This window comes from Pelodiscus sinensis, chromosome 26 (assembly GCF_052426305.1).
Source record: "Pelodiscus sinensis isolate ZL-2025 chromosome 26, ASM5242630v1, whole genome shotgun sequence".
Taxonomy (NCBI): domain Eukaryota; kingdom Metazoa; phylum Chordata; order Testudines; family Trionychidae; genus Pelodiscus; species Pelodiscus sinensis.
In genome coordinates, this window is record NC_143077.1 from 11,829,367 (window position 1) to 11,840,726 (window position 11,360).

Sequence of the window (11,360 nt, forward strand, 5' to 3'; positions counted from 1 at the left end):
AAACTTTTTTAAATTCTACATCCTGTTTTCATGTTGCTGAGCTGCAAGTGTCTGCATTTTTGTGAAATGGTCACATAAGCAGAAAGAAATTAAGTACAGGAGCATGTAACGAGAGCTGACAAAATGCTTTATTAATTATATGTGTTGATTTTTTAAACAATCTTTTGTATTATTGTGTTGCTATAAAGGATTTATTAAACTAGCAAACACTGCAGAAGACCGCATTATTTGTACTGTAAAAGTGAACCCATTTTCTGGTGAGCTAACTTATGGGTATTAAACAGGATATTTAGTCTGATCATCAGCCACCATCGTGACTTTTTTAAATTAAAAAAATTCAAAACAGCTGCAAAGAGTTGGAAAGCTGTAGCTATCAATACCCCTTGCATTAGCCAATATACAAAAACTACATTTTGGAAAGTGACAGAGAAAATAGGATAATTTGTTCTCAAATGCATTAGTGCTCAGGCAAATGTCACAAACAGGCTTGTTACTGTAAACTAAACACTGAAGGCACAAAAATACAATAAAACCAAGCAGAAGATTTCTGTAGAAAAAGAAAATTTCATGTTGGGTGCAAACTGCATTATTCATACCTAAAAAAATTTAAAAAAAAATCTGCGAACTGGCATACAGCAATTCCCGATTGTCAACAAAAATTCCTTTTATGCCCGCTGTTTCACAAAATGCTTCCAGAGTCAAGTAGCAATGTTCGCAATATGTCAAACATTATAGACTGTAGGTAGGAAGTTTTCTAGCAAATTAAAATTAAGTATCTGACATTTTACCCTCTTTACGCGATTAAACATTTCTCCAGTGTATGAGTTCCACAGACAGGCTTCAAAAGTTCTCTCAACATACAAATGCTGCTGGAAACAAAAGATCTGTGAAAGTAAAAAAAAAATCCACTTATGTGACTTTTCCACACAAATTCCAAGAGAAAGCAGACTTTAAACAAGTTAATTCTTCTACATATACTGAGACTGAAATAATTTAAGTATTCTCTAGACCCTGGAATAGGCATAAATGTTAGGATATGACACTATATACAAGGATCTGATGGAATCAAAACTATAAGAGCACAGTTTAAGTGCTAAAATGGAATTTTTGTATATTACATTGTTGCATATTTATTATTTTCTGTAATATAAGGTGAAAAAAATATTTTAAAAACATTTTCTGCTTATATTCCATATTCCAAAAAAGGCATATGAATCTTAATGGATAAGCGTAGCACTGCAATACAATTTATGCTGTTTCATCAGTGTTATAAATTTTAAAGCTCTGCATGTGTGTACATAAGTGTTCGCAGACACACAATATAAATGCCTAAGCCACAAAGATGGAGTTTCCCAGAAGTGTAATTAACAGGAATACTGAATGTTGATGAACTATATTTGTGACAAATGTAAACATGAGTAATAGATTTTTCACATCTTTGAGTTATCTGAAAACAAAGACAATAACTTAAAACAAAAAATTAGAACGCTGAATTTGAAAATGAAATCACAGGTCTTTGAACTCTAAAATAAATTAATAACATTTTATGTTCCGATATAAGTCTATGATAAACGAAAAGTAAACAGGATTTTTGTCTCCTTTTTCAGGTAAAATGTACATTACCAAAATAGCCATTTAAAACAAAAACAGTTTTCCCTGTCTTGGGTAACACATGCCTTTGGCTGTTTCTGTACCTCTCTGACAGCACTGATAGCAAATATGATGTGGAAGGCAATTATAATACACACCTTTTAAGAAAAAAATTCTACCTTTTGTATCAGGAAACCTTTGGAATATAGAAATGGAACTGAAAAATGCAGTTTATGAAGAACAAATTAGACCAGATTGTTTTCCCTAAACTGGGGGCATGCAATGTATATTGCAGTACAGCATTTATACTTTTTTCCTGAGATTCCCTGTAGGGACAGCTCATCTCTTCCCAAGACCCTTCTAAGTTTCAGAGCTGCCATACATTTGTTTAAAGGTCTTGGGTTTATATTTGTTCCCGCAGCGGCTGTAGCATCACTAGCAAGTTACACACACCGCAGAATGGAGAGAGATTTTGGCAAAACTTTGCCTATAACTTCATTCATAAGAGGGGAGGGGGGGTGATTTTAGAACTAGGCAGCCAGTCAACATGGATTCTGAATCTCAAAAGTGTCACATCCCCTTGCCCCAGAAAGAAACACCTGAAATCCGGGTTTAGGATTAAGTCCCCCCACGGGGAATCAGCGGCTCTCCCCTACAGGTTTAGACACTTGCCAAGCGCCCCGCTCTGCGCCCCAGTGGGGTTGATTTGCCTTTGAGCAATTGCAGCCCCAGGCTCACCCCCGGGCGCCCTTGCTGCTACGAACAGACTGGCAGAGCCAGGCGAGGCGCTGGGCACGGCCCTTGCAAACTCGCCTCCAACTTTCCACCGGGATGAAAAAACAATAAAAAAGTCAGAGCAGCTGCAGCGACGGAGCCGATTTTGCCCAGACTGGAGCCGCGGGCATCTCCACCTGACTGGGATGCAGGACAAGAGGGAGTCCTGCCGGCTAGGGCCAGGCACTCCCCTGCCTCCCCCGGGCTGCCTCCCTGCTGGGCTGTACCCAGCCCAGCGCCCCTAACCCCACGCCAGCATCTCGGGCCGGGGCCGCGCCGCCCGCAAAGAAGACACGAGACCGGTTCCTGGGGGAATGGTTTATGCACGTAATAAAATATCGACTATCAACATAAATAGAAACGGAACTGGCGCGGGCTACAGAGTGTTCTGCGAGTAGGAAACCAGACCCCCAAACCCGAACCCAGGCGCTGCCGAGCGAACGGAGCCGAACCTGCCCCCGGGGAGGCGGCGAGCAATAAATAGAAACGGGAGGGGAAACAATATTAAAATAGCCTCTCGGAATCAGTCCGTGTAAAAAACCGGCTGGGGCGAGGAAGGAGCGGGGATCCGGAGCGGCGGACACGTGTGTACATATCTCACATATTTACAGCCGGGCTGGCAAGTTACCGCAACTCCCCACCCCCGCGGCTCCCTAGCGTCCCGCACAGGGATTTGGGGGACACGAGGGTGCTCGTGTCCCTCTGGAGGGCGGTCTGGGGCCGGCAGCGCCCCCCTGCAGGGCACGAGAGGGCGCAGGCAGCCCCCCCCGGCAGTAAGGGGGGAGGCTGAGACGGGGAGCTTTGGCACCAGGTCCCGCCCCCCCATCCCGGCCTGAGGCCCCCCCCCCCGCCCCAGCAGACAGTGTCAGTGACAGGGGAGCAAACGAAGAATAAATTAGATCTCAAACCTTTGGCTAGTTCTCCTCTCGCGGCGTTTGCAGAGCCGCGGGGCTCTGGAGCGCGCGGTATTTTTTTTTTTTTTGGAAGTCAAATAAATACAGCGAGTTAAATTAGAGACAAATTCAATTGCGAACCAGTCTGAGGAATAAATTAAGGAGCGTCTCCCACGCGCCGCCAGGCGAGTCTCTGCATCCCAGGGCCCGAAACCGAAAAAAAGTCCCGAGCGCGACTTCGAGCCGGAGGGGCTGGAAGGGACCGCTCGGCGGGTGTCCGATACCTGGCGGGGGCCGGGCGCGGCCCCTTCTGCCCCAGCCGGGGCTTCCCCCGCAGTCCCTGGCTCCTGGGCCCCCCACTGTAAACTCCAGCGCGGACCCTGCCCGGCGCGCTCAGCCCCCGGCCCCGCCGCCCAGTCACTGCACGGAGCCCTGTAGCGCGTGGTGCAGCGGCGAGGTGTCCGCCTGTGCGTAAACATCCTCCATGGGCGGGTGCGGGCCGCCGGCCGGCGTCATGCGCTTCTCCTTCTGCCGCCGGTTGCAGAACCAGACCCGCACCACCTCCTTCTCCAGCTGCAGACTGTCCGCCAGCGAGGTGATCTCGTGGGCCGAGGGCTTGGGGCACTTGAGGAAGTGGTTCTCCAGGGCGCCCTTCACGCCCACCTCGATGGAGGTGCGCTTCTTGCGCTTGCGGCCCTGCGCCGCGATCTTGTCCAGGTTGGCCGGGCTGCCTGTGCTGGAGTCGGTCTCCTCCAGCCATTTGTTGAGCAGGGGCTTGAGCTTGCACATGTTCTTGAAGCTGAGCTGCAGCGCCTCGAAGCGGCAGATGGTGGTTTGCGAGAAGACGTTGCCGTACAAGGTGCCCAGCGCCAGCCCCACGTCCGCCTGGGTGAAGCCCAGCTTGATGCGCCGCTGCTTGAACTGCTTGGCGAACTGCTCCAGGTCGTCGGAGCTGGGCGCGTCCTCGTCCGAGTGCTCCGGCGGGTGGCCCAGGTGCTGCGGCGAGGCCTCCAGCGGCGGCTCGTGCAGCCCGGCCGCCTCCTCGTGCCCCAGGGGGTCCCGCAGGCCGTGGTGCAGCCCCGGCGCCGGGGGGCCCAGCATGCCGTTGAGGTTGGTGTAGGCAGGCTGCGAGTAGAGCAGCGGCTGGTGGCTGCCGGACGTGGGGGACATGGGCGCCAGGTGGTGCCCGCCGCCCTGCGCCCAGGCGTGGCTGCCGGGCGCCTGCTGGTGCACCAGGTGCGAACGGGGGTGGAAGGCGCCGGGCAGCTCCTCCCGGCCTGCCCCTTGCACGCTGCCCTTGCCATGCTCGGCCTGGCCCAGGTGGGAGCCGCTGCCCCAGTCGGAGCCGGCGCTGGGCAGCCACTGGGGGTGGCTGAGGCTCATGGGGTGGCCGGAGCCGCTGGCCAAGCCCTGCAGGTACTCGTGGTGCATCATCTTCTGCACCTCGCGGTAGGTGGTGCCCTGGTGCATGCGGTCCGAGTCGGGGTGCAGCAGGGGGCTGCTGCGGGGCAGGTACTGAGCTGTGGCGGCCATGGCTCCCCCGTGCTCACTGAGGGCACTTGGCGGAGCGCTGCGCTTTAGAGCCAGGCTGCAGGGCGCCGGTGGGTGCCGGGCTCCCGGCCACTCCCCCCCGCGCCCCATTGGCTCCGCTGGCCGGGACTGGCAGCCGGCTCCTCGCCTTCATAGGGTGCCCCCGGCGCGGGGAACTTCCTCACGCCTCCCTCCCCGATTGGAGGACTGGGAACGGGCGGCTCCCAGGGATTGGCCGGGGGATGCGCTTGGGCCGGGGAGCCCGCGTGCTCTCGGCAGCGGGACGGGCTGTGATTGGCGGGTGGCGGTTCATTCATGCCGGTTTGCAATTCGCCACGTGGGGAGGGGGTTTGGGGGGCACCTGCTGCGGGGCTGCGCCGCTCCGGCGAGTGCCTGGGGGCACGGCCTGGCCGGGGCTCCGGCCCGTGCGGAGGAGAGCGGGGAGGCTGCAGACTCGCTCTGTCCCGACCCCGGGCCGGGCGAAGGGGAGATCCCTGCTCCCTTGGCGGGGCTGGCAGGCGAAGGACGGAGCGAGGAGCCTTAACGGACCCCGAGGTCCGGAGGCCCCGTCGCAGCCACTCGCTCCGGGGCAGGCTGGATGCGGGTCCAGCATCCCCATAACTCGGCCGAAGCAGCGCTCTCTGCTCCCAGCGGCCCCGGCCCCCCTGCCGGGTGCCCGGCCCCAGGGGAGCCAGACGCTCGAGGCTGCTTCTGCCCCTCGGTTCGGCGCGCGCCAAGCGCGCAGGGCTCCGCATGTAGTAGACTCGCCTACCAGCAGCCCTGCGCAGGTGCACCGGCCTCCAGCGGGCCGGGGGTTCCCTTCCCGGGAAGGGGCGGGCAGAGGTCTCTGTGCCATGGAGATGTTCTCTGGGCACTGGCGGGCAGCGGCGAGCAAACCTCAGCTGGAGGAGGGGGGCGGGCAAGCCAGCTGCCCGCAGCCCAGCAGGGAGCACGGGCAGGGCGAATGCCCTGGGGGCTTTGGCCCAGCTGCCCCCGCTGCAGCCACCCGAAGGGGCGTGCTCAGCCAGCGAAGTCTGGCCGGGGCCCGGCTGCAACGCTGCTTAAAGTGGCCAGATGCTGCCTTTTGTGAGGCCTGGGGCGTGTGTGGCGCAGGGGCATCGCCCCAGGACGCTGCCGGTTGCCATGGAGAGCGGATCTAGGCGCCCAGAGCCCCATGGAAGGCCCCTGTGGAACTCCCGGCCTCCCCCGCTTGCCCAAAGCGGCACCTGCTGCGCCTCGCCCGGCAGTAGCCAGGGTCAGGAGATGGCCTCGATGCCCGGCGGAGCGGCCTCCGGCTGCAGCCTTCCGAGCTCGGCCTCTCGGCGGCTTCAGCTCCGCAGGAGGGATCCCGCCGGTCGGTCCCAAGGAAAGGGGGTCCCTGCCTTGCGAAAGCGCCTCCCGGCTGGAACAAGCTCGGGCTCCGCTCCCCTGCTGCGCCCCGTCTGAGCGGGCGCTGGGTCTGCCTCGGGGCTGGCCGGGAGCAGGTGGCCCCGCCTGCCCGGAACTTTGCGGACGACCCTCGCTATCCAACCCCTCCCGGCTCCGTGGCTGAAATCTGTTCCCGCGGGGTCAGGCAGCCAGCGCCGGAGCGGGCGGGTCCTACAGCCCGCGGCTGGTGGCGCTAATGGGAGTAGGGGAGCCGGGCGCGGGATACTGGGGTGTGTGTGGGGGGGGGCGGGGGGTAGAGCAATGGGAATGGGGGGCTGCGAGCCATTGCACTCAAATGCAGCTTTGTCTGGGGTGCAAGCCCCTCCCACTATCAGCACCTGTGTTCGCAGCGGGCTGCTCACTACAAAGCCTATACGGCACAGCGGGCCGAGAGGGGCGGATACGCAGGGCCTGGCGGGGCAAGGACGGGTCCCTATAGCCCGGCGGGGCGGACAGGGACCAGTCTGTACAGCCCGGGCCGGACTGAGGGCTCAGATTGAGGGAGGAATCTCCCCGTCTCCCCCGCCCGCGGCTCCAGCCAGGGCCCGGCTGAGCCTGGAGACAGCCTCCCCGAGGGGCTCCATCCAGCTGCTCCAGCTCTCGGTGCGGACACAGCCCGGGGAACAGCGCCCAGAGCGGGGGTAATGAACCCACCGTCCCTCTCAGCGGGACCCGGGGTGCTCCCGGGGCGGCGGCAGAGCCTGGCACTGGTCCGCCGGGCCCCAGGCTCAGCGCTGCTGAGCCCCGGCGCGGCCTGGGGACGCCCGACGGGGCTGTAGCTCCGCGGATGCTGCGGTGGGTTTGGCGGAGAAAGTGCCCGGTACTCGCAGCCTCTGGCACCGCCCCGCCCCCTGCCGGCTCCTTCCAGGGACTCGTGCTTCCGCGCGTCTCTCCCGCGCCTTGCTGGAGAGGGGTGTCTGCAGTGCAGGAGGCTGGAGCGGCTTCCCCAGTCACTGCTCTGGAACCTTTCCCTGCTCCCAGTCGGAGAGCGGTTCTGGGGAGAGGTGCAAATTGTGGCTGTAATCCTAATCGCAGCAACTGGCAGGGACCTGGCCAGATCTGCTCGAATCCATTGCAAGTGAAAAGCACAGGGTCATGACCCTTGTTTGTGGACTTTTTGCAGACATTCAGGGGCTCCAGTTTTACCAGCACTTGTGAAAAATGAATGTCAAGTTAGACTTGTCAACGGGATGGAATCTTGAACTGCTTGGTTCGTTGCAGTAACAAATTCACAGCCAAGGCTCTCTATGAGATACAATAGTCCAATCAAGAGAGAGCAACAAGTCCATATGACTTCTGTAAGTAGCCTATCATGGTTGAATTTTTTGAAGCTTGAATTTTGAATATTTGCACGGGACACTTCTATGAAAAGCTATCTGTGTAGGAGAAAACATGCCCAGCAATTTATAAAAGAATTAAAATTATAAAATCAGTTTTGCTTTCTCACTTGTGCAATGACCATCACACCCTAAAAACTACAGCCCAGAAATTCTACTCCCAGCAGAGTTGATTGTTTTTTTTAAATAATCTGAAAAGATGGGAGAGCTGGAAACTTAGTAAGACTAAGAAATCTTGCCATCACTTCAGTGCTCTGTACAGAAAAGGCCCAGCTACTAGTGATGGGCAGCAGCAGGAAGTCATAAGGTAGCCCTTGTGCTGTCAGAGGGGACATTGAAAAAGGAAGCGACACATGATGTATATGTGAAACAAAAAACAGGACTATGTAGCACTTAAAAGACTAACAAGATGATTTATTAGGTGCTGAGCTTTCGTGAGCCAGACCCACTTCCTCATATCAAATAGTGGAAGAAAATTGGCACAACCATATATAACAAAGGATACAATCAAAAAAATGAACACAAGGACAAATCAAATTTCAGAACAGAAGGGGGATGGGAGGGGAGGTAAATGTCCCCTTCTGTTCTGAAATTTGATTTGTCCTTTTCATATGTGTTCATTTTTTTTATTGTCTCCTTTGGTATATATGGTTGTGCCAATTTTCTTCCACTATTTGTTCTGAGGAAGTGGGTCTGGCCCACGAAAGCTCAACACCTAATAAACTAGCTTGCTAGTCTTTTAAGTGCTACATAGTCCTGTTTTTTGTTTGTTACACCAGACTAACAAGGCTTCATTTCTATCACTATTCATGATGTATATGTGATCACTTATGAATGTTTCACTGAACTCTGCTCCTTGCGTGTGGTCACACCTTCCTGGAGCAGTGCATTTAAACATATTCAGGAGCTGGCTAGCCTCTCCATCCACAGGCACAGCTCTCACTGCTCCCAGTTGACTTTAGCTCTTGTGCCTGGGAATGGATAGCAGGATTTGCCTCCTGTGTGTTTCCCCTGCTCCCTTTTCACTGCTTGGCTCCCTGCCTAAACTGCAGCACCTTAGGCCAACAGGATTTGCCTCCTGTGTCTTTCTCTTACTCTCCTCCCATTGCCTGGCTCCCTGCCTAAACCTGTAGCACCGTAGGCTCTCTCTCCCTCTCCCTGAAAATTTTTGTTTCTGCTAGGTTGCTATGGCAGTTAGTGTTGTATTCATCCATAGAACTGCATATTTATCTCCTGGGAAAGAATTAGTGTAATTGCTTTATACACCACATCACAGTTACAGGTATTGTTTTATATTTCTGATTAGATTTCATACATTGACATGAAAGTGACAGGAGCTATGGAATCTTTCTCCTTCGTTTGTGCATGTATCGATATTGAGAAGATTGTGTGAATGGAAGCGTTCCTCCACAACCGGTCTCCTATGGAATAATTCTGTTCGCTTTCAGGCGAGCCAGGTACATCAGGCTTTAAACCTTATACAGCAATAGTCAAATGAATGAGGTTTCCGAATGTGTCCATTTGGAATCCAGGCTGTGAACACTGACTCACTCAAACTGAAGCATGCTGCTTAGGTCAAGCAAAGCCTGCTTTTTCTTTTAGTTCAGGAGTCCCTAGTAGTTAACCAATGCACTGTGGGTAGCTATCCTTTAATTCTTGCCAACCCCCCTTTGCATTCTGGGTTAGGCTCCCAATGCCTGATGGGACAAAGTCAGTGCAGAGAGTGGTTCTGGGTACATGTTGTCAGCGTCCCATAATGCACTCCACTCCTTCCCCTCCCTTCATAGAATCTCCTTGGGTTAGAAGAGACCTCAGGAGTCATCGAGTCCAAACCCCTGCTAAAAGCAGAATCAGTCCCAATTAAACCATCCCAGCCAGGGCTTTGTCAAGTTAGGACTTAACAACCTCCAGGGTTGGAGATTCCACCACCTCCCTAGGGAACCCGTCCCAGTGCTTCATCACCCTCCTAAGGAAATAGATTTTTTCCAATATCCAACCTAGTCCTCCCACACTGCAACGTGAGACTATTACTCCTCATTCTGTCATCGGTCCCCATTGAGAACATCCTCTCTGGAACGGCCCTTCAGATCGTTGAAGGCTGCTATCAAATCCCCCCTCATTTTTGTCTTCTGTAGACTAAATAAGGCCAAATCCCTCAGCCTCTCCTGGGCTATGTCTAGACTGCAGGCTTCTTTCGAAAGAGGCTCTTTCGAAAGCATCTTTCGAAAGAGCCTCTTTCGAAAGATCGCGTCTAGACTGCAGGCGGATCTTTCGAAAGAGAAATCCGCTTTTTCGAAAGAGAGCACTCAGCGAGTCTGGATGCTCTCTTTCAAAGACGGCCTCTTTACATTGAAGAACGCCTTCTTTCGAAAGAGGAACTTTCGAAAGAAGGCGTTCTTCCTCGTGAAATGAGGTTTACCGCCATCGAAAGAAAAGCCGCGTTCTTTTGAAATAATTTCGAAAGAACGCGGCTTGAGTCTGGACACAGGGGAAGTTTTTTCGGGAAAAGGCTACTTTTCCCGAAAAAACCCCTGAGTCTGGACACGACCCTGATGTCATGTGCTCCAGCCCCCTCATCATTTTTGTTGCTCTTCATTGGATTTTCTGTAGTGCATCCACATCCTTTCTTTAATGGGAAGCCCAGAACTGGACGCTTGAAAGCAATGGCAAACAATCGTTTAGCACCCTTTTCTCCCTGGTTACCCATGCAGATGCCATAGTAGGGCAAACTTGGAGCCTGTTCAGCTGCAAAGTGCTATGGCACTCATAGCCAACATCACATGCTCTATGCTGAAGTATATCCGGAGTCTAGCCAGGAGCTGCCAGAGCGAGGAGGGATTCGAGGAGGTCATGAACAGACACTTGTGTGAAGCACTAGAGTGGAGCAATTGGCAGATGTTGGTGGCAGTCCAGCCTCTTGACACAGCAGAACGCCGATTCTGGCGCTGTGAGTCAAGCACAAACAGGTGGGACTGCATAGTAATGCAGCTATGGGACAATCAACAGTGGCTGCAAAACTGTTTGCATGCATAAGGCCACTTTCATGGAAGTTGGCAGATTGCTTTTCCCCGCTCTGAGGTGCAGCAATACAGAATGAGACCAGCTCTGACAGTTGAGAAGAGAGAGGCAATAGCCTTGTGGAAGCTTGCAACAGCAGACAGCGACCAATCCTTTGGGAAACAATTCACAGTGAGGAAATTTACAGGGGTGGGAGATGCTGTGATCCAAGTAGCCAAGGCAATCGATACCCTTCAGCTACAAAGGGCAGTGACTCTGGGAAACGTGCAGGATGTGGCGGTGGACTTTGCTGCGATGGGGCAATAGATGGAACACACATCATGGGACCTGATCACCTTGCCAAAGATACATAAACCACAAGGGGTCTTTCTCACAAGGGCCGTTTCACTGACATCCATGTGGGATGGTCGGGAAAGGTGCACATCTTTCGGATCTCCGGTCTCTTCAGAAAGCTGCAAGATGGAACTTTCTTCCCAGAGCAGAAAACTAACATCAGAGTGATCCTTGGAGACCCAGCCTACCCTCTGCTCCTGTGACTCATGAAACCATACCCAGGCAGCCTGAATCGCAGTAAGGAGCAGTTCAACTACAGGCTGAGCAACTGCAGAATGGGAGTAGAATGTGGTTTTGGACATTGAAAGGGAAGGTTTTGCAGTTTACTGACTAGGTTAGACCTCAGGGAAAGCAACATTCCCATCGTGGTGGCAGAATGCTGTGTGCTCCATAATGCCTGTGGAAGCACAAGGGAACATTTTACGCCAGGATAGGGGGTTGAGGCAGAGCGCCTAGC

The 11,360-nt window shown here is 53.6% G+C and overlaps 1 protein-coding gene across 1 annotated transcript; it reads right to left on the reverse strand.

Annotated features, from left to right (window-relative positions):
* Positions 1 to 274: 274 nt before the first annotated feature.
* Positions 275 to 4,829, reverse strand: POU3F1 (POU class 3 homeobox 1). Its single transcript, XM_075908633.2, has 2 exons — positions 3,273 to 4,829; positions 275 to 884 (listed from the first exon to the last, which is right to left on the reverse strand). Exon 1 carries the CDS (start codon positions 4,788 to 4,790, stop codon positions 3,675 to 3,677), a length of 1,116 nt encoding a protein of 371 aa, XP_075764748.2. The 5' UTR covers positions 4,791 to 4,829; the 3' UTR covers positions 275 to 884; positions 3,273 to 3,674.
* Between the last annotated feature and the right edge of the window lie 6,531 nt (positions 4,830 to 11,360).

What these genes read in the sequence shown, in the direction of transcription:
- POU3F1 (XM_075908633.2), bottom strand. Translation starts at nt 4,790, where the DNA reads ATGGCCGCCACAGCTCAGTACCTGCCCCGCAGCAGCCCCCTGCTGCAC.